The sequence below is a fragment of the Dermatophagoides farinae genome, chromosome 4 (genome assembly GCF_024713945.1).
Source record: "Dermatophagoides farinae isolate YC_2012a chromosome 4, ASM2471394v1, whole genome shotgun sequence".
Lineage (NCBI taxonomy): Eukaryota > Metazoa > Arthropoda > Arachnida > Sarcoptiformes > Pyroglyphidae > Dermatophagoides > Dermatophagoides farinae.
Window position 1 is genome coordinate 4,404,505 of NC_134680.1, and position 23,690 is coordinate 4,428,194.

A 23,690-nucleotide genomic window follows, 5' to 3' on the forward strand; every position below is an offset into this window, starting at 1 on the left:
ATTGTCGCATCAAGGCCATGAAGATGATGATGAATATATTTACCATGGTTGAACTGTTTTGAAAATGAGTTATTCTCACGTATTCTTCTTTCGGGTTGAAAAATATTATTAAAAAGTGACGAAACGAAAGGGAAAAAAATTGCAATCAACCATACCAAACGAAAATTCCTAAGCATTCATCAAAATAATTCAACAATCGTTAATTAAACATTTTTCATCATCATCATAATCATCAACAATGATTCACTATAATAATTATTATTTGATGACAAATTTAATTGCATAGTTCGAAACGATTCTACGGACTCGATAAATGGATTCTTGTTGATTGGATGTCTTGTGTTTTGTGTGTGTGATTTCATTTGATGTGTTCGAAATTCAAATTTCAAAAAAAAAACATTTACGATTTGGTACATTCACATAACCCATAACTCTCATGGTATGTAGCAAAACAACAAAAAAAAGCTGAAGATTAATTAAATTTTGTTGATGTCGTCATTGTTGTTGTTGTTGTTGTTTTGAATGATCAAAACAAATTATTAAATTTTTTTTTTATTCCAGAGCCAAAAGAATTTATTGATTTACTGCTACTGGTTGTTGTTGACAATTGTTAAACCTATTTGTTTTTTTTCTGATGACAATTATATAATGATAAAATAATGATGATAAATTCAGTGGATGATTTATCACGATTAAACGTATCGGATGAGACAACACCATTGGGTGTATTTCTTGTTAAATCCGATAGTACCGAAGAGAAATTATTGTTTCGTTTCCCGTATGTGATGATTGATGAACCGATTCCATCCATACAATATAATCAAAATCAATATGCATTGATTATACCACAGGATAATAATAATATAACCAATCTAAATAATCGTACGACGAATATTCTGAATGATTCAACAACAACACAACAACAAAGTTCACTATTACCCGCATATACTGAATTGACAAGTTCATCCATTTCAATTGATAATAATGATAAAGTGGAGATAACCAAAGTTATCGGTCTTACAGATTCAGCATTTTCCAATCTATTTGGCGCTGTCAAACGTAAATTATGTGATCAAAAATTTGAACTTAAAGTAGATAATGTTCGTTTTGTTGGCCATCCAATGCTTGTGGATAAACATTGTTTTCATATTGTATTTGCATTGAAAGCTGATGCTCAACATGATATTGTTAAATCATATCATGAATTAAGTCAACATATTGCCATTTCATTACGATCGGAAGAGAAACGATGTAAATATTTTACCAAACAAAGTAAGATAATGATATCATGTCATGATGAGATTAGTGTACCATCGATGGCCGGCGATCATCATCATCCAAGTGGTGAAAATGCTAAACAATCATCGTCAACAACAGCACAACTTTCACCATATAAATTAATATTGGATAAATGTCAATTAGCCAATGAATTAAAGGAAATATTTTTACAATTATGTAACGAAGGAATCGTACAGTTAAAAATGAATCAATGGATTAATCTAAATTTTTGTCTTCCACAAAAAGTACATCGGCGATTAATGGAATCACCATTAGCACCACCGATTACACCTGCTAACATACAGTTATGTTTGAAAAAACTACGTCCATATCATACATTCTTATTGTTAATTGAAATGGATTGTCTGCTACAATCGTTACCGCAAGATGTATCACCATCATTCGTTCGTTTAATTCGGGTATCAAATCCATTGAAAAATCTATTGGAATTATCGGCCGATGCCGATATTACATTATCACAAGTGTTCAATATTGTTGCCGAACTTGTATATTGGGGTAAAGCGACCATAATATTTCCATTATGTGAATCAAACCATTATATGCTTCATCCATCGGCTTCGACAGCTATCGATTCTCGTTTCATCGCTGAATTTCAGCAACAATTTCCCTGTGAATCATTATTGCGAATTATGTCGAAATTTTCGTTGGGCGTATCGCTTAGTCAATTTAAAAATCCAATGAATAGTGCCGATCAGGAATGTAAATTCGTGCGTATGATCGTATGGATGTTACGTAAACGGCTATTACTTCAATTACATATGTATGTTTTATTCCTTCCATTATCGAATGAATCACCATCATCATCGTCATCATCATCATCGGTGACCATCAACACTTCGTCGTCGTCGATGATGATTAATAAAGATAATCATAATAATCGATTAATCCATAATAACGAACAACAGCAAACGGAACCGATCCTATTATCCGATCAAATATCGATAACAAATAGTAGTTCCTGTCCGACAAGTGATACATGTTCACCACCATCAATAGCTGCTAGTCCAATTTCATCATCCAATATGATGATGACAGCAACAACAATGCGAATGGCTATTATAAAAGAATTAAATGAAACATCACCATCATCTATGATGAATGATCAACATTTAAATTCGAATCAACAACCACTGCCTCCACCACCACCACCATCGTTAATCGTTTCTAATCCTTCCACAATACCTTCGGATACCATTCCAATCACTGATCAATCATCATTTAAAGAATCATCTGAATTAATATTAAAATCAATAAGATTAAATGATGATGAAATTCAACAGGTATTAGCCGTACCAGCAGCCGATAATATTGATGATATACGTTTATTTGCTAAATTAGTACCATATTTTGATGGACATCATCATATTGAAGATATTATGTATTATGAAAATCTTCGCCGTAGTCATATAATAACATTGATTGATAAATTTCGTGATGTACTCATTGTTTGCCATTATGAAGATACAACAGTGGCTGAATTATTACCATATAATACATTATGATGTATTATTTTAAATTATAATTAAAATTATTTTTAATGTTTTTTTTCATAATAATTATATTATTAGATATAATTGATTGTAAAATAAAAAAATTGATTTTTTTTTGTTGTAAAAAAACTGATCATCAATATAATTAATGAACATGCAAATTAAGATTATTATATCAAAAAAAAAAAAAAATTAATAACCGGATACAATGGAAAATGATTGAGTGAAAAAGAGTGACAATCACCGAAACCACAATGTGTTAATCCCAATAAAACAAAAATTTGAGAAATTGAAGAATATGTAGAATGAGATAGTAGAAGTAGACTAGCTATATAAGCGATATATATACTTTGCAGGTTATTAGATGAATGAAATGTGGGTAATTAAGTAAATAAATAAATTTAGAATGATAATAATCGATATAGTGGATTTTTGATTTTTTTTTTGGATTTTCATCATATCATCATATCATGTATGGTCGTCTATTTACAAAAAAACTGTCTTTTTTTCTTGCTATTGTTATCGTTATTTTCATACACGAAGAATTTCGAGACAATTATTATAACAGATTGCAATCCAATCCGGTTGTGCTAATGACCATTGTATCTGATTGATTTCACCATCAGCCTGATAGGCTAATATTGGATCTTCAATTGTACGTGGTAATTGTTGTAGATCCCATATCAAAGCTTGATGATCATCGCCTGTAAGGAATTCATTTGAATTAGTTATGGAAAACACATTAATTAAAACAATAGTAGAAAAAAAATACTGACCAGCAGTACAAATATGACTGGCTGAATGTGGTGCCCATGAAATACCATCGATAAAACCACGATGATTTTTCAAACGTGCTGTCGGTGTACAAGGTGCACGTATATCGATAATGATTACTTCGTTAGAATCTAATGCAAATGTAGCCAATAGATAGGAATTTTGTTTACTCCATGCTAATCGCAATAATGGTAAATGTTGTGGATCTTCATAAATAATGGTTGAATGTTCAAGATGACGAAGATCGAACATACGAACCGAACCATCCGCACCAACCGATGCAAATATATCACGTCCACCACCAGCACCACTGAATGCAATATCATATACTTCTTTATCATGGGCAATTAATTGTGTTTTCACCTGACCGGAAAGAACATTTGTACGACCAATGGCTTGACCGGTTTCTAGACCCCAAATCGTACATGTAGTATCGATACTTGATGTTCCAATTAGATTTGGATCAGCTTCATTCCAATCGAAGGATGTAAGTGGTGCACAAAAATCGCTATTTTTATTCTATGGGAAAAAATTATTTTATAGCTAATGATCAGCGATTGATATTGAATTAATACATACATTATTGAGTAAACATTCCATTGTGGATTCATTATCCTGATTTAATCTCCAGATACGAAGATAATCCCCACTTGTAGCCAATAGATCGGGTAGATTTGCTTTCATATCTGGAATCCACATTATTTTTGTTGTTGGATATGGATGATCAAAAGTAGTTTTGGCCATAAATTCGGATGAACTTTCATCAAGTGTTACGATTTGGACCTGAATGAATTTGAAAACCAATAAATCAATCACTCAATAAAATTCAAATGAAGTGAAATCACACCTACTTTGTTATTATATTCTTCAATATAAGAACCGATTGCTAAACGAAAACGTTTATCATGTCGTACCGACCAGCTCATCGCATATATTGTCCATGGTGCAACATATTTATAGATTTCTTTACGTTTTAATTGTCCAGATGATGTTGATGATGATGTTGATCCGGTGGTAGTAGTAGTTCCTGATCCAGGAACCGATGTATGTACAGCCATTTTTTCATTCATTCAATTCAATTGATCAACAAACGACAATTCAATATTCGAGGAATATTTAGAATATTATTATTGTGTGTGTGTGTGGACACAACAACAACAAAAAAAACGCGAGAAAGAAAAAAGACCACCAACAAAGCAACACAAAAACGAATGAACTTTAGTCATTCAAAATGAATTTGGATATTGACCAATGTGACCAACCACCATCAACATCATCACCAACAACAAAAACAACAATCAAGTCATAAAGTTCATATGATTTGGTATCATCAACCACATACACACATACACACACATCACATAGACCGAGACAGACACACCTACATTCAATAATTTCAATAGTTTATCATCGATAACAACAACAATATTATACACCCGATATATCTGAAGAAAGCTGAGCATCAAACAAAAAAAAGGTGAAAAAATTTGGTCAACCATACAAAACTAAAACCAACACACACACGTAATTGTGTAAATTATTATATTGTGTGTATGCTCATCATTCTACACACACACACACTGGTTTTAGTTGGCATGATTCAGACGACGAAGATTGTATAGCCGTGTGGCCAGAAATTTTTTTTTTACTTTTTTTCATTCATTCATTCGTGGCTGGCTCTTTTTTCTCATCATTACAATTCACAATTCAATTCAACGAATTCCTTTGAATAGTGGTGGTGGTGGTGTTGGTGGTTGGTATGCATACAAATATATGTTTGTTATTGCACACTCAAACACAATCTCAAGTGATACGTTAACAAAACTGAAACCAAGATTTCATTTTTGGGAAAAAAATTCTGAGAACCAAAAAAAAAATAATACAAATTTTTTTAAATTTTTTTTAATCAAAATTTATTTTTTCCATTTTTTTTTGTTCAAAAGATGTTTATGAGTATGAATGTGAAAAATAAAAATATCATAAGATCAAATGATGGTTATGATGTATGTGGTGGTTGTGGATTGTTTGATAAATAAAATTAGAATTAGAATAAAAAAAATTACAATTCATCTTACAATCACGGCCATCATATACATTCATGCATCTTGTTGTGGGGATTGATGTTCTCTTAGGTTTCTTTTTCAAAAAAAATTTTTTTTTTTCACAAACATTACAAAAAAAACATATATATATGTTAGTTTAATGTTGTTTTTTTCGAAAACTACAACCATCCCTTAGTCGTGCTTTACCACCGGTCGGTGTACAAAGTATTGTTGAACATCCTTTACATGGAATAACCGTTTGTGCATGGCTAAACAATGTGGTTATCTTTAGACATCCTAGTAAATTATTATTATTGTCATAGATGGACAAAATGATAAAATTCAATTAAAATAATGAATCATCATGATCAATAGCAGTAAAACACTTACCTGGACATTTGACATCCATAAAATAGCTATTTGGATGTTGTACCAAACGTTTAAGTTTACAACGGCGACGTTCTTCATCGGCACTGGGATGAAGTAAATCTTTAGCAAGCTATTTTATATAGGCAAATTAGAAAAAAAACATTAATCAATCATTTGTATTCGAATTGAATGTTTGAAAGATTTCATTTTCATATCATAAAGGAAACAATTCATCATTAGATTAATATAGAAAAAATATTGAAACAAAAAAAAAGATATACAATCTTAGAAGATTCAGAAAAATTCAGCTACAGCCAAAATCAGCTCCAAATCATCAATATTTAATTAAAAATGTATATAAAATGCTCGATATGGCACATCAATCAATCAATCAAAGAGAAAAATGGAAATCATTTAGAATTTCCATTTTGTCGTTGGCCTCGCGGTTTTGCATTGGTGTCTGTGTTTACCAAAATATCTGGTCAAATTTTACCAATCGAATTTAAATTTTTTTTCCCAATTCAATCACAGAAAAAAACCACTAGATAGAAGCCAAAAAATTTATGAAATTATTTGTAAAAATTTTTACTTACAGGCATTGTTTTTCGTGAAATTAAATTAAAACGTGGTTTATTTGGAAACGTGTCTACACAGTAACGAAACCAAAAAGGAAAAGAAAGAAATTGAATGCGGTGTGCTTCAACGTGTGGCTTTCGTATAATTGACTCTCTCTCTCTCTCGCATACACACACACACACAAATATATAAAAACACACACACAACACAAACAAGCATGCAGCAGCGCTGCTGTTTCCGTTGTTGTGTTTATTCATAACAAACGTTAAATATTTTGAAAATTTCAAATTTTCATCAAAAGATGACATTACTAAACCTGGTAATTATTATTGTTGTTGTTGTTGTTGTTTATCATTTTTTTTTGTATCTATGTGTTCGTTTTTCATTTTCATGGTTACCAGAAAAAAAAACAAAACAAATCAAATCAAATGATTGGTGAAAAATAATTTGAATCCAAAAACAAAAAGAAAAAAATCGCCTTATTTATCAAAGAACGACCACTATATATTATCAAGGTGATATTTTTTTTTAATGTATCATTTGTTGTCGCTGTCTATTTGCTGTTTATTTATTTTGTAAACATTACACAACAAAGTATTTGTCAAACAAATACTTGTGACGATATTCTTTTTACAAACAAACAACAAAGTGTTTTTGGAAACGAATTAAATTAAAGAATTTTATTGTGAAAAAAAAATATAACAAAAAAACACAGTGAAATTTTTTTTCTTGTTAATGAATTGCACATATAACATCATCAATAAACTCAAACAGCCAGTTACATAATTATTTGTCATCATCATCATCATCATAACTTTGAATTGAATTAATGAATGATCATGGAAATCAATCAATCGTTGTATGTTTGTCAATTGGAAATTTTTTTTCCCTACACACACACACAAACACATACAAACGAAATAATCATCTTGATATGATATGAGAGTGTGTCTGATGATCAAAAATATAATAAAATAATTAATCAACAAAAAAAAATTTAAACGACGAAGCTTGCAATTTTTTTTGATGAAAACAAACAAACAAACAAAAAAATGAATTCATTCAAGAATCATTCACGATCGCCAACAACAACAACAACAATAAAAATCGATATGAAACGAATGGAAAAAGCATTGATAGCCTTATTACGAATGCCTGGCCTATTTCTTATCGATAATTATTTTAAATATTTCAATTATAATTGGTCAATACGACATCGTGATTGGAATCTTTTGCTATCACATTTCGGTATGTTGGTAAACAAAAAATGGAATTTTTATTTTTATTGAAATTAATTTTTGAATTTCTTTTTTTTCAAGCTTTACTAAATGGTTTCCTTTTATTATTGTTACCGTTATCATATCTAAAACGTTATTATATTCATCTAATTTGTTGGATAACATTTGTATATCTATCACGAACATTATTCTTTATTGATCATCATTTGGTTCCACAATTGGTGGCTACATCATCATCATCATCGATTATTGCTGTTGATGATGATGAAGCTCGGAATATCTTGATATTCATTGTTCATTTTGTATTTGATTTAATCATATTGTCTATATTTAAAGCGCCAAAAAAACTTTATCAAATCGGTATGTAATCAGTATTGATTGATTTTTGAGATGATTTTTTTGTTTTTTTTCTTAATTAGGTTTTGTTGGATATGGCATCATGGCCATTATTTATGCCACTGACCAACGTACCATTGGTGGTGTGGGTTGGCTAAAAGTAATGTTTGAATAAATGTCCAATTCATTCTTTTTCAATTTATTTTTTTCATTATTGTAGATACTGGATACAATGTCCTACGGTATTGGTAGTTTTACATTGCTTAATTATTTTTTCAAACATACACCATTGTTTCTGATCGATATGAAAACATTGGCCATGGATATTATACGTTTGGCTAAAAATGAAGGTTTCCATACATTATATTGGCAAACATTCGAACAAATATTTGTACCATTTCATTTTTTTCTATTCTGGACATTGACAATTTTAACAAAAATTTATTATCTACAAATGTTTGCTACAACAGTCAACGACAATCAAAATGATCATCTTGAATGGATACCATTATTATTAAATAGTGTTAGCTCCATATTCATTAGTCCGGTATCATTATTATCAACATCGATTACTGTAGCATATATTTCATGTTTCATATTGAATACGATAAAATTATATTTAAGTGGCGGTACTGATTACCAAAATCATAATCAACAACAACATCATCATCATCATCCAATAGCTGCTTATCGTGATCATAATGGCTGGGAAGAAGGTATGACAACAATGTTATTGACAACAATAACAGCATTCACAGATATGAATGAAAATACACGTATGGCCGTCATGGTAATCATATCGTTTGTAGTGATATCAAGTCTATTACAATCAATATTGGAAATATCCGAACCGGTCATATTATCATTGAATATGAATCATAATATAAATCGTATACATCATCTAAAAGTATTGTTATTATGTGCCTTTTTATTCATATTCCCATTGTATGTGACAAATGTTTATGCAAAAATATTTCCAGCCAATTTTTGGATTGCTGTCGTTTTCTCCACTAGTCTTTTGATATCGGCACGTGTATTAGATCTAATCATTATACATTGTTTATTTTGGTGGGATTCATGTCGTACAGAATCATGGGAATATTTGGATGAAATCATTTATTTTGCACGATCATTCACAAAATTTATTGAATTTATCATATCAATAAGTGTGGTTATTGTAGGCATATGGGAAGCATTGAATAATCGTTCGAATATATTGAATGCAACCATATTGATAATGCATGGTTATTATAATGTATGGCAACGTATTAATCATGGTATGAATAGCTATAATCGTCGAAGACAAGCAAATCGTATTGTTGATCAGTTATGTTTGGTGGAAAACGTAGAACAATTGAATAAATATGATGATTTATGTTCAATTTGTTATAGTGAAATGAAATTAATGAAAAGTTCAATGGTCATCGTTATAACCGATTGTAAACATTTATTTCATCGAAAATGTATTAAAAAATGGTTAGCCATTCAAAATCGTTGTCCATTGTGTTCGACACAGATTGAAGAAGCAGACAAATCTGTCAATCAATCGATTGATTCACCAACAGCAGCAACAACAATGGAACAATCATTTGTTGAAGAAATTAAATCTGAAAACAATTGATTCGAATCAAAATATAATCGACTCATGGTCATCATCTGTTATCATAAATATGATTTTTTTTTGTAAATTTTTTTGCCTTATTTTTTTATGTAAATAAAGTTATGGACCGTAATAATGAGATGAGATAAATAAATAAAACAGAATTTTTAAGAAAACGAATCATGATTTCATATGTGGATTTAAATGAACAACCGATAGATGGCATCATGATGATGGGTATGCGCCCATTGATTTTCATGTTTTATTAACACATAATAAAACGTTCTTTTTTTTGTTGATCTGTTGTTTGTTTTACGACGAGGTTTATTATCATCAAAATTGCCACTGTGTGTCGTCGTTTATTTTTTGTTGTCATCATTTTGGTTTATCGATTGATTGATTCATTCATTCATTCATCTATCTAAGTGTCACTAATGTAGTTAATTGATTCATTTCATTGAAATTCCTGTGATTTATTTGATCATATTGCAAATTTTTTGAAAAATTGACCAAAACAAATAGAAAAAAATGACCACATTTGATCCATATGACCAGAATAGGTATATTTTGTTTTTATTAATTTTTAAAATTCTTTTTATTAATAATTTTATTTTTAATCATTTTGATCAATCAATCAATTTAGCTGGTTTTTCGGCCAATTAACACGTAATCAAGCGATTGAAATATTAGAATTTGAACGTGATAAAGGAGTGTTTCTCGTTCGTTATAGCCATTCAGTGGCTGGTGATCTTGTATTATCTGTTAGTGAAGAGAATAAGATTAGCCATTACATAATCAATAAGATTGATGTGAATGGTGAATCAAAATTTAAGATTGGTGAAAATACATTTCATGATATGCCTAGTTTGCTTACCTATTATAAACATCATTATCTGGATACAACAGCATTAATTCGTGCGGTATGTGTTTTTATTTTCAATTCTTATTTTTTTTTCTTATAAATCGATACGATGTTTTCAGGCCAAAAAGAAACTCGAATATGTACGTGCCAAATTTGATTTTCTTGGTAAAGATAAAGAAGATTTGCCATTTAAAAAGAATGAAATATTAACAATCATATCGAAAGAAGAGGATCAATGGTGGCGTGCACGTAATGAACGTGGTCAAATCGGTAGCATACCAGTGCCTTATGTTGAATCGGTAAAAAAAATTATTTTGTTTTGATTCAAGTTTAAACATTTAATTGTTTGTTTTTTTTGTCTCATTGGATGTTGTGTAGATCGATGAAGAAGAATATCTAAGTGAAAAAGAAAAATTTGATGAATCATCTTCGGAATTTGATGGGAAAAATATCACCAACATTAATAGCATCAATGATATGATGATGACGAATAATCATCATCATAATAATCGCCATAGTAATGAACTATCTAGTCTTGAGCCGCCGCCAACATTATCATCATCCGCATCATCATCATTATCAACGACGACAACATCAATGATGGATCCATCATTGAATACAAATAACAGTAATCTTGTACCAATTCAACAAGAATCATCATTATTACTATCTTCAACAAATAATGATAGTAACCAAAAAATTGACAACCAACAACAGCAACAAACGAATATTTCATTTAATAATAATAAGAAATCTACCACTAATATGAATCGAAAATTACCGGCCAAAGCGATTGTCATACAGCAAAGGATACCTAATGCTTATGATAAAAAGGCGCTTAAACTTGAGGTTTGTGAAATTGGAATGATTGATTGAGTGAATGATTTTTTTTTCTTGCTTGTTCGAAAAAAATAGAAAGGTGACATTATTACCGTAACGAATACGAATCTAAATGGCCAATGGGAAGGCGAATTAAATGGCAGACAAGGACATTTTCCGTTTAATTATATCAAATTTTTAGATGAAGATCAATGAAACACCAATACATACACACACACACACACACACTCACACGAAACATTGAAACGAAATCTAACAAAATTGACCCAACTAAACTGACTGTCACATTTGATCCAATTTCATTACCATAATAATAACCTTATTTAAATTATTAGATTCAATAAAATGAAATCATTATTATTCTTTTATTTTTTAAACAACAAAAATTCCATTTAGTGGCCAAAAATAAATCATTAAAACGAAAAAAAAACTAAATTTTTATGATTTTTTTTCAAATTTTTAAAACCAAAAATTCTATCCATCTACTAAACAATCGATTTAATCGCGATACAAAATCGAAATGATTGTTATAGCCAATCAATGTAACGTATTTAAATAATGGGCGTGTCTTTTCATACACACACACACACATACATACACAGTGAGAAACAACACACACACAAACGTTTAAAAGTCCAACGTTTTTTTTTTCGATTGCCAAACGAAAATTAAAAAAAAACCATTTTTATTATCATTCTATATTCGCTGCGATTGTTATCATACACAAGTTTTTTTTGTAATAAATCACATCATCATCATTATATCTTGACCACGATTGATTGTTTGTTTGATTGGCAACTATAATCAATCAATCATCATCATGGATAAATCCACCAATATCCTGAGCAATCAATTAGAGAATCTATCATTGAATATTTCAAATATTTCATCACTATCATTTAATCGATCGATGAAAAATGTTAAAACGCCGATTAAATCATTGAAATTGACTAATGCACAAACATCATATACGCCTGGTAGTGGCCGTAAAACACCAAATCGTCAACAACATCATCATCATGGTAAAGAAAATAAGAAATCATCAAATAAGAATGGTAATAAAATATCACCGAAAACACCTATAAATGGTGATCGTTTTATACCGGATCGTTCGGCTATGAATTTTGAAATAATTCATTATTTGGTAATATTTACTATTTTTTTTTATTCAAAAACATTAATCAATTTCATTACAAATTTAGGTTACAAATCATGATGACAATTCGAATAATAGTAATAATGTACCGGGAGATAATTCGACAAAACAAATGGATAAAATAATTGGAGCCGATTTGGCCAATTATCGAATATTAGCACTTAATAATGGAGGACCAAAACCACCAGAAGGCTATTTAAATGATAAAAAAGTCGTTTATTCGTGTACGAAATCATCATCGAAAACAAAATCAGCAAGATATATTTCAAAACAACCTGAACGAATATTGGATGCACCGGATGTTTTAAATGATTATTATCTGCAATTAATCGATTGGAATAGTTCAAATATATTGGCTGTTGCATTGAATAATGAAGTATATCTATGGAATGCAATGGACGGTAGTATTGTACATCTATTAGCATTGGATGAACCGGATTATATTTCATCATTATCATGGGTGAATAATAATGATACACATCTGGCTGTCGGTCTTAGTACTGGTGTCACACAGATTTGGGATGTAAACAAATCACAACGTTTACGTAATCTAACAAATTCATCTTCTAGAGTCAGTTGTATGTCATGGAATAATCATGTCCTAAGTAATGGTACTAAAGATGGTGAAATATTCAATCATGATGTCCGTATTGCCACAAGTCGAATTGGTACATTCCGTGCTCATACGTTGGAAATTTGTGGCTTAAAATGGTCACCAAATGGCCAATTATTAGCAAGCGGTGGTAATGATAATATCGTTAACATATGGCCAAATTGTTTTATGGGTCAAAATAATTCTGATACAACAAATGATTCAGAGCAACCATTATTTCAGATTATACAACATCAAGCTGCTGTAAAAGCATTATCATGGTGTCCATGGCGTAATAATTGTCTTGCAAGCGGTGGTGGTACTAATGATCGTATGATACGTATATGGAATACATCGAATGGTCAATGTATGTATTCGGTTGATACACGATCCCAAGTATCTGCTATATTATGGTCCGAACAATATCGTGAACTAATATCATCACATGGTTTTGCTAATAATGAATTAATCATATGGAAATATCCACAATTTACACGTGTTACTGAATTACTTGGACATACTGCTCGTGTACTTTGTATGGCGATGAGTGCTGATGGCTCAACAGTTGTTTCATTAGGTGCTGATGAAACATTACGATTCTGGGATTGTTTTCAATCCGATTCGGTAAAAAAGAAACGGCAAAAGAATACAAAAAAGTTAACTGATTTTCAACAACAGGAAAATATAATGTCCAATGTTAGTGCATTTCATATTCGATGAAATTTTTAATTTGAATAATTTTTCTTTCAACTTTCATTAATCATTCAATCATTGTAACACATACACACGTACAAACGCGACTTGTATTTTTAGATTCATTTTTAATTTCAATTTTTTTCAAAATAAAGATTTTATATTCAAAAAAAATTTTTATCATCAACAAAAATGACATGCACCAAGACATGAAAATGCCCATGTACAGAATAATGTGACAAAATGTGTAATATGAAACATAATTGAATTAAGGCTATTCTGTTGCCAATAATCAGTATTCATTTTCATAGTCAACAGAATGGACAATAAAATTGCAAATATGAATGTATAGTACATTTTAACATGATAAACACCATAAAAACCGAGACCAATCAACAACATTGTTGACATGACAAATACTAATGGTACTGAACGATTACCACTATGACGATGTTGTTGTTTACGATCTTCTAGATATTTTAGATCTTCAGTATAGATATGCAATGACATGAATATCATGATGAATAGGAATACTAGAATTACCCAACGTAATGATCGTAATGTATGACCATTTGATGATCCACCAAAATGATCATCATCGGAAATATTCTTTGATCGTTGTTTTCGGCTCGATCTATTTGATCGACTATCATCATAATCATCGTCATCATCATCATCATCGTTATCGAATGGAACCAATGCCGATGCAAACATTCCAAGTCTATTCAATCGATTACCAGCTTGTCGTAACATTTTTTTTCTCCTTTTACTTTGAAATAGTCAATGTTTTTCTATCAAAATTCAATTCATTATATATTTGTGGAATGTTTTTTTTTCGTTGTTGTTTCTGTTGTACGTAAAATTTAATTTAGTTTACTTTGCACATTCATAACGATAGATGGCAAAAAGGGAACAAAAAAAATATTTCTTGTTACCCTTGGAACAACAAAACGGATCGAAATAGTCAACCTATTTGGACATATCCGTTTTCATAAACATATGAAACATAATTCGATTTAGAATTTGAGAATTTCATGATTCAATCATCAAGAAAAAAATCTTCGAACATAATGTATGTGTGTGTGTGTAAGCCATAGAAGATGAAGAAAAGAAAGAAAAAAAACTGAAAACACAAGGAATCATTTCACGAATCCTAACAAGTGTGATTGTGTTTTATCGAAGAAGAAAAAGAATTGTTCGTGTTTGACATGAAGACGACTATTCTGTATGTTTCCAACTTGAATTCTCAATTTTAACTGTGTGTGAGTATTATTTCAACTTATTATTCGAATGATGAAAAAGTTCATGATTTTTCCGTGTTTGAATTGAAAATGTCGTCGGTCCAATCATTCACTGATCAACAACTGGATTGAATAATGGGAGAGAGAGAAAAAAAAGCATAGATTTAATTAAAAAAAACATTCATTTTGCGTTTGCGAAAATCGGATCCACGAAAAAAAAAATCCAAAATCCAGAATATTTCAAATTTATTCTGATTGAATTCTTTCTCATTACTTACTATTCTAATATCAACAAAAAAAAAACAAAACAAAACAAACCAACGAAAAAAAAAGACATTGGTAAACGCGCCGAGATTCAGAAAGATGAATGTCAAAAAAATATCTCCACAAAACACAAAATCAGAATTTTTCATTTTCAAACATCACACATACACATACACAAATCGGTAATTTATATTTGATTCTGATTTCTCATATGTCTCGCCAATATCCAAAATCGTGAGCTAATCGGATGTTAATGAAAAAAAAAATTCTAACAGCTTATCAAACACATCGTTTCATTTGCTTTTCGGGTTAATCCTATTCGTATGTTTTGGACCGGGCATTCGATTTTATTTTTGTTGCAATGTATCCAAATCGGTCAAAACAAAACAAAACAAAAAAAAATGGTAAGTTATATTTATACAATTACAAAATGCCAGCATGTTAAGGCTTAACACAAATTTTCCAATTAACACATCATCATTATACAACAGCCGAACCGATATTCTTTTGCCCTCTCCGTGTTTTTTTTTTGTTCAACAATTTTGTTTCGTTTTTTTTCGAAACAGATTACTACTTTTGATGCTGAATCTTTTTTTTTTTTTTTTTGCTGCGGAGATCCATAAGGTCATAAGCCAGTATCGTTTTATCATTTTCCTACCTACTGTGTGTTTATATGTGTGGGATTCGAAAAGATTATTTTTGTTTTCAGTGGCTTATAAACCACATAACATCGGTACATTCACACACACACACAAACACATCATGTATTGATTATTACAAATAGTAGTTCAATGTTTGATTAGACATTTTAGATTGATTAATTAATTAGAAGAAAATAAAAAAAAATAACCGACCTAGTGTTAATAATAGATCGAAGAATCCAAAAATGGCTTTATCATTTCCGATTTTTTTTTCGTACATTATCGATGCAAATAACATTGGAATCTATTTTGAATATGATGATGATGATGTGCGTGTATCCAAGCCACAATGAACCATTTTTTGTTGTTGTTGATCTATTTTTGTGATAAATATAAAAATAGACATTTATAATAATAATAATAATAATAATAATGGTTTTATTTGGAAAGACCTCTAGAACTAGAAAAATACACTAGAGGTACGTAAATGAAGAAAGATATAATAAGAGTAGTACAAAAATGAAAAAGAGAAAATAAAAAATCAAAATAACAAAAAAAAAAAAAAAAAAAAAGAAGATAATAATGAAATATTCACAATAATAGCATAAAAAAAAGAAATTTTTATATAAAAAAAATATAACGTAGGGTTATTAATGCGGGGGGAGTATTTTATAAGCATCGGTCATGTATTCTAGCAAGTACTGGAAATTCTTCTTATTCATTTCCAGTGACTTGAGACTCCCAATCCTGGCTTCAACTAACGCTCTTGAGTTGAAAGTGGCTGGACATTGTAAAAGAACGTGTTCAGCCGTCTGCCGTTCTCCACAGATGCATCGGTCCGACGAATGTATTTTTCTCCTTTCTAAGTAAGCTGCGAATCTTCCATGCCCAGTGAGGAACTGAGTTTGGACGTAGTTTGGCAGGAAGTGGCAGTTCCTTCTGTCTTCTATGGAAGGGAAGAAAGCGGCAGTAGTTCTACCCTTAATAGCAGTTTTCCATGCTATGTTCCAGTCCTTAGTCATTATAAGCTTTAGGAATCGTAGTCCATAAGATATCGGATCTAAATGATAATATATCGACTCTCCTTTCGTGGCTTCCTTAGCGAGCTGGTCCGCCATTTCATTTCCAGCATTGCCAACATGGGCTTTTACCCAGATGATGCAAATATGGATTCCAGCTGTCTGTATGGATTTCTGGATATTCAGAGCTAGTGCATCGGAAGTGTTCCTACTACACACAGCTTTAATGGCCGCTTGAGAGTCGCAGTGGATTCTAGCGTCGAAATTTTTATCGATACACCATTCTGTAGCCGATAGTATGGCCAGCAGCTCAGCTTGGAAAACAGAACATTCGTTGGCCAAGCGTTTCTTGTCGATGTGTATGACGAGGTCGTTCCTTAGTGCTACGAAGGCGCAGCCAGTCTGTTCTTCCAACTTGGAGCCATCGGTGAAAATATTAATTTGGTGGGGGCGTCGGCAGTTTGTAACGGAGAAGTTAGTAGTGAGTGCTGGATGTGGCCTATAGCTGAAGGGTGCTCTAAGTTGGAATGTTATTTGAGAAAGATGTTCGTTGTCTGGTATTCCTTTCTTGAGGAGATATCTGCTGGAGCAATAACGAATTTTCAGGTCGATTGGCTCAATGTTAGCTAGAACTAGAGCTGCTTCGGCTGAGATCGACTTGTAACCTTTAATAATGGAAATGGCGAAGGATCTTTGGATTGATAGAAGTTTGGCGCGTTTAGTTTTAAGATCAAGGATGCTATTCCATGAGGAGCAGGAGTAAGTGAGGATAGGTTCGATAGCAGATATGTAGATGGTTCTTAGAACGTCGGAGGATAGACCCCATTCCTTCCCTGTTGTCCTTAGTATTTGATGGTACAATCGTCGTGACTTATTTGCGATAAGGTCGAGATGTTGGTTCCATTTGTTCTTATTCTCGATGATAACACCCAGGTATTTCATGTGTTTCACTATTTCGATTTTGGTACCTTTCATCTGGATATCTATTTCTCTTGTTTTCCTTTTCTTGGTGATGAGCATTGCTTGCGTTTTCCTAGGGTTGAATTCAATTTTGTTGTTTTCGCCCCATTTAGCTATTTTCTCTAGAGCTTTGTTGGTCCGATCCTCGCATATGTTAAGATTTTCATGAGAAACAACAAGGAAGGCGTCGTCCGCAAAGGCTTGAAGGTAGCAACCGGTCGGTAGATGCAGTTTGAGAAGATTATCGTAAAGAATATTCCATAATAAAGGGGAGCATTTGGCTCCTTGTGGACAACCACGGCTCAGTAGTTTTTCGGCTGATTCCCCACATATTGTGAGTTTAGCTTTCCTGTTTGAGAAATAGCTTCTGAATATATTGATAATGTTTTTGGGGATATTAAGATCGATGAGTGATAGAATTATTAGAGACCACCATGCTGAGTCGAATGCTCCCGCAACATCGAGAGAGACGAATAATCCATATTTGTTGTTGGTCAGAATTTCTTTTCGATGTGAAATGATTATGTTGATAGCATCTTCCGTCGATCGTTGTGGTCTGAAGCCATATTGATGGTCGGATAGGCCAGTAGGATGTTGATATGTCCAGAATAGAAGACGTTTGTATAGAAGCTTTTCTAGGATTTTTCCCATAACGGATAATAGACTAATCGGCCGGAAAGCTTTGGCGGTTTGCAGATTCGAGCCAGGTTTAGGGATTACTTTGACGGTAGATACTTTCCATCTGTCCGGAAATGTGCCTAGCTTTAGACAGGCATTGTAGATGTTTAGGAATAAGGTGGGGAAGAGATTGTTGAGATGTTTGATGATGTTGGCGGAAATTCCGTCTTCACCAGGGCTTTTATTGTCGTTTTCGGTTAGAATAGCATCATATACTTCTTCTGTGGTAAATGGGACGTCGTTCGACGTTGATTGAGGATATTGAGCGGATGTGGAGATGAGAGATTGATCATGATTGTCGGGTGGGTCGTCGGGAAAGAATTTGTTGAGCAAATGACTAGCTGTTTCTATTGGCGTATTTGTCCATCCGTTGTCGGTTTTTATTGTTTTTAGGCTTTGATTGAGATTTTTTGGAGTTTTACACCATTTGTATACTTGTTTCCAGACGGAAGAGCTGTCCTGCACGGAGAAGAACTGTCTGATGGAATTTCTTTTGGTCATAATTAGTTGATTTTTGTATTCTTTGAGGCAGGCTATGTAATGGTTGAGGTAGGCTTCTTTGAGAAACTGGTTGTTCGATCGTTTCCATTTTCTTCTTAATCTTTTGCATTGTTGATGTTTCAATTTAAGTTCTTCATTGTACCAGTAGATAACACGTTTTCCGGGTTTGTTGGGAGGTAGCGTGCGTTTGCATATTGTTATTACGGTGTTGGTCATTAAAAATAGACATTTAGAATGTATATAAAAATAAAAATATGATGTAAGATCAAAACAAGTGCCGTATTGGCAGTGTATCTTTTATTAATAATAATAATAATAATAATGTAAGATCAAAGAAAAAAAAAATTTTTTGTCATAAATTAGATCAAACCATCATACGAACATACATTTAATGTTCTTACCCTTGTCCACTTTGTTTGTTTGTTTATTCGAGGTTCAATTCTTCAATATACGACTCGATATAAGAATATATTCGCGAATATATGATTGAACCGGAAATGTTTGATGTCATTTTTTCGTTCGTTTATTCGATCATAATATAAACATTTTATATCATCGATTATTATTATTTTTCACACCGTGTACAAATAACAATCATAAATTATATAATTGATGAACACATTATATATGATGATGTACTTATGTGCTTATTATATATTTAGCCTGCATTAAACTATTAATAGTGATAAAAAAAAAAATTTTCCGGAATTAAATTGAGCCATTTCATTGATGATAATATGATTCATAAATGGCTATCCCGATGATTAATTAAAAATATTTTCAAGTTTTTTTTTGAAAAAACAAAAAAAAATTCAATGTGAAGATGTTGATTTTGTCAATGTTTGATTAAAAATCTTCAAAAATTGATTTCAACAATGGTGATGATGATGGCCACTCAATTCGATTATTATTATTATTATCATAATTACAAACTTTTTTCGATTACATCGTATTGTTCAAGTTTGCATTCACAGGAATGCAAAAAAAAAACTAGAAACAAATAATTCTCAACACACACACACACACACACACATGATTATGATAATAATAATAACAATAATGATCAGGTCATTAAACCGTCGAATATATTTTGACCATAACACAGACAGACAGACAGACAGATATAATATTGTCATTCATATATAATGTAATATCGATTGTTTGAATTTTTTTAATTTTTTTTTTCCAAAATCGAATTAATTAAATTGAAATGAATAATAAAATAATCATAATAATGACGATCATCATATCCATTTGAGAGAGAGAGAGAGAGAGAGAGAGAGAGAGAGAGAGAGAGAGAGAGAGAGAGAGAGAGAGAGAGAGAGAGAGAGAGAGAGAGAGAGAGAGAGAGAGAGAGAGAGAGAGAGAGAGAGAGAGAGAGAGAGAGAGAGAGAGAGAGAGAGAGAGAGAGAGAGAGAGAGAGAGAGAGAGAGAGAGAGAGAGAGAGAGAGAGAATGGGCAGTGAAATGAAAAACATCGATCTGATGAATTGTGAAACTTGTGAATCAAATAATTTTTTTTTTTTTTTTTTTTGATTATTTATTATGGCTTCCAATTATTGTAAATTGTGTATGCAATGTCACCACCACCACCACCACCATCATCATCATCATTGTAACAATGATCATGAACATTGGATGCTATAATAAACATTGAATGACTGTTTTGAAATTTTATATTATCCACATTTGGCAGGACATCATCATGATCATCATCATTTGATGTTTTTTTTCCGAGCATCTGGTTTCTGTATTTATATATTTATTATATTTTTTTCCCCTCGTTATTTCATATTTGCATTCACAAAGAAATGCTGTGGCAACCAGTGTGTGTGTGTGTGTGTATGTTTGTTAAGTTAGTTAGTTAGTTTTTGATGTTGTTGTTCATTTTTTTTCCACTTTATCTCACTTATCAGATAGATGAATCTTACCCCATGTGTGTCTGTGTGTGTGTGTGTATGTGTTCCAGGATCGATTATCGGTACATGATGATGATGATGGCCCCCTGATGACGAATTGAATCAATGACGAATAAAGTAAAACACACACACACATCCAGAACGCCAGTTGTCGTTCTATTCATTGATGTGATGTTGTTACACCATAAATTCTCGATTTACACACATGCTCAGTTTTTTAAAATTCTGTTTCTGGTTCGAATTTCTGTACAGACAGACCGACCAACCGACCGACCGATTGGATTGATTCAAATTTCAAATATATTATCATGTTGTGTGTTTGTGTATGCGGTATATATTGGAATCTCGAATATATGCAACAACAACGACGACGACGACGACGAGAAAAAAGGCTGGAACCTAAATCTATCAAATGAAAAAAAAAATAGAAAAAACCAAATAACGGGAGTATCCAACAGTGCGATTATCCTATCCTATAGCAGTGAAACAAGTGAAAGTAAGCAAGCAACAGCGAATATATCTGAATGGTAATGATGATGATGATGATGATGATGATAATGGCTATGGCGGGTAATAGAAAAATTGTAAGTATAAGCTTCATCATTTATTGAAACAAATAATCCATTTTCATATCCCGTTTTCATTTTTCGTCGTCGTCGTTGTCGTCGGGTTCAACAGATAGATGTGCGTGTATCTGTGTGTAATAATCGTTTTATTTTTCTTTGGTCATTTTTGGTAAAGTTACGTTATTTTTTTTCGATTTAATGTTTCTACATAGCTTATTTGTGTGTTGTATCGTTTTTTTTTTGTTTGTTTTTTTTTGGTGGTTCCGTTTTCCGTTCACAATATATTCTGTTTCGTGTATTTCCATTATATGTTTGATGTGTTGTGGTTGTATGTATGATTTACATCACCATTCAACTTTAAACTTTATCATGAATGTCACGTGAATGTGTCATGATTATGATCTGGTTATGTGTATGTATGTGTGTGTGTAATCACAATAATCGTCGTCGCCATCATCATCATCATCGTTACCGGATTTATTCGAATTCGAATATTTTTTTTTTTCGTTTAAATTTCTTGGAATTATTCTTTTGGTAAGTATCCTTTCACCAATAATCTTTCAGATTTTTTTTCCATTTTTTCTTAAAAATTAGGTTATCGATGAAATATTGAAAATCTTTTCGAATACCACTGAATTTTTGTTCGGATGATTCTTGATTATTATAAGATGATGATAATGAATGCTGGTGGTGGTGGTGGTTGTGGTGGACCGATAGTGTGTATTCTCAATCTAGTAACAGTGGATAAACAAAAAATAAAAATAATTAAATAATCAAAAATGGATTGTTATTGCTTGAGAATACACGTCATCGATCTTAAACCAGTTGCAACATATTCGTTTATTAATTTATCTATTACTCATCATCATCATCATCACGATCACATTCAACAACAACAGAATAATCAATCAAATCGATTGATACAATCAAAATCATCATCATCGTCATCACCATGAGAGGATAATCCACCAATAGATAGAAATCACAATAATCCACAACTGATGATGTTATGAAATGTTTGATTGATTTATCAATCATCGTTGATGCTAACAACAAATTTCATTCACATTAATTCCGGTATGTCATTGATTTAATCCCAATGATTTGTCATTTTTTTCCCATTCTCTCCTTTTCTTTTATCTCTTGGGACAATTTTTTTCATATTCTCATCCATCGATTTATGTGTTTGTATGTTCTGTTTATTTATTTATTTTTTTTTTTTTTTGATTATGAAAATTTTTTCCTCTTTCTGTGTCGATAAATCGATAAATCGAATAATTTTTTTTTTTTTGATTTCGATTTACATACACCTCCCATGAAGGTTGCTGCTTTTTTTTATCATCTTTCTCCTTTCCCATTTGGGATTCGAAATTTTCAAATCAAAAAAAAAAAAAAAAAAAAAAAATTCGAATCCACTCTCAAATCAAATCAAGAGCTTATGATTTCAATAAAAAACAAAAAAAAATTGTTAATAACTGAAAGCGGAAAGCATGACCGAAAAAAAATCACTTTTCCAGGTACCAGAAAAAATTTTTTTTTTTTTTCGATGACCTTTATCTTTATTGGATTTAATTTTTTTTTGTTTGTTTGAAGTCTTTTTTATCTGTCAACAAAATATCAACTTTACAATGGCTCAATTGATTGGTCAAAAAAGATTAAATGTAAATGTGGAATTGATCGATTGTCAAACATTGAATCGAATCGAATAGTAGAGATGAATGAATGAAAAATTCATCATTATGAATACAAAACACTACTGTTGAGTAAACAACAACAACTACAACAACAGTAACAAAAGAAAAACTTTCCAAATGATGATGATGATGATAATGATGGAGTTGAAATTGATCTGAACATTTTCAATTGTAAACAAAAAAAAATGTATTATCATTGTCAATTTTTATAGCCAGTAATGATTGCAATGATGATGGACAACACCCTGGAATTTTTTTTCCCATTTCTGAATCGCTTGGAATACTAATCTCGATACAAATGATGATCATTTGTAAGATTTTTTTTTCAAAAAATTTTCCAT

At 31.4% G+C, this 23,690-nt stretch overlaps 7 protein-coding genes across 7 annotated transcripts; 4 read left to right on the top strand and 3 right to left on the bottom strand.

Annotated features, from left to right (window-relative positions):
* Positions 1–478: 478 nt before the first annotated feature.
* wap (DDB1 and CUL4 associated factor wap) lies at positions 479–5,277 on the bottom strand. The gene is made up of 4 exons (XM_047064636.2): positions 4,415–5,277; positions 4,143–4,346; positions 3,566–4,082; positions 479–3,493 (listed from the first exon to the last, which is right to left on the bottom strand). The coding sequence occupies exons 1-4, from the start codon at positions 4,631–4,633 to the stop codon at positions 3,321–3,323; spliced, it is 1,113 nt and encodes a 370-aa protein (XP_046920592.1). The 5' UTR covers positions 4,634–5,277; the 3' UTR covers positions 479–3,320.
* Positions 660–2,918, top strand: Nprl3 (GATOR complex protein Nprl3). Its single transcript, XM_047064632.2, has one exon. It carries the CDS (start codon positions 660–662, stop codon positions 2,799–2,801), a length of 2,142 nt encoding a protein of 713 aa, XP_046920588.1. The 3' UTR covers positions 2,802–2,918.
* A 172-nt stretch (positions 5,278–5,449) lies between the features above and the next one.
* On the bottom strand, positions 5,450–6,736 carry RpS27 (ribosomal protein S27). The gene is made up of 3 exons (XM_047064637.2): positions 6,568–6,736; positions 5,996–6,104; positions 5,450–5,902 (listed from the first exon to the last, which is right to left on the bottom strand). The coding sequence occupies exons 1-3, from the start codon at positions 6,571–6,573 to the stop codon at positions 5,763–5,765; spliced, it is 255 nt and encodes an 84-aa protein (XP_046920593.1). The 5' UTR covers positions 6,574–6,736; the 3' UTR covers positions 5,450–5,762.
* A 23-nt stretch (positions 6,737–6,759) lies between these two features.
* On the top strand, positions 6,760–9,900 carry LOC124490130 (RING finger protein 145). The gene is made up of 5 exons (XM_047052591.2): positions 6,760–6,869; positions 6,952–7,798; positions 7,870–8,148; positions 8,208–8,284; positions 8,345–9,900. The coding sequence occupies exons 2-5, from the start codon at positions 7,603–7,605 to the stop codon at positions 9,743–9,745; spliced, it is 1,953 nt and encodes a 650-aa protein (XP_046908547.1). The 5' UTR covers positions 6,760–6,869; positions 6,952–7,602; the 3' UTR covers positions 9,746–9,900.
* Positions 9,901–9,981: 81 nt separating this feature from the next.
* On the top strand, positions 9,982–11,812 carry Crk (Crk proto-oncogene, adaptor protein). Its single transcript, XM_047052592.2, has 5 exons — positions 9,982–10,284; positions 10,368–10,644; positions 10,706–10,885; positions 10,965–11,435; positions 11,502–11,812. Exons 1-5 carry the CDS (start codon positions 10,253–10,255, stop codon positions 11,619–11,621), a joined length of 1,080 nt encoding a protein of 359 aa, XP_046908548.1. The 5' UTR covers positions 9,982–10,252; the 3' UTR covers positions 11,622–11,812.
* Positions 11,813–12,082: 270 nt separating this feature from the next.
* On the top strand, positions 12,083–14,041 carry LOC124490956 (cell division cycle protein 20 homolog). Its single transcript, XM_047053543.2, has 2 exons — positions 12,083–12,570; positions 12,629–14,041. The coding sequence occupies exons 1-2, from the start codon at positions 12,247–12,249 to the stop codon at positions 13,892–13,894; spliced, it is 1,590 nt and encodes a 529-aa protein (XP_046909499.1). The 5' UTR covers positions 12,083–12,246; the 3' UTR covers positions 13,895–14,041.
* On the bottom strand, positions 13,989–14,674 carry LOC124490957 (uncharacterized). Its single transcript, XM_047053545.2, has one exon. It carries the CDS (start codon positions 14,618–14,620, stop codon positions 14,051–14,053), a length of 570 nt encoding a protein of 189 aa, XP_046909501.1. The 5' UTR covers positions 14,621–14,674; the 3' UTR covers positions 13,989–14,050.
* Positions 14,675–23,690: the final 9,016 nt, after the last annotated feature.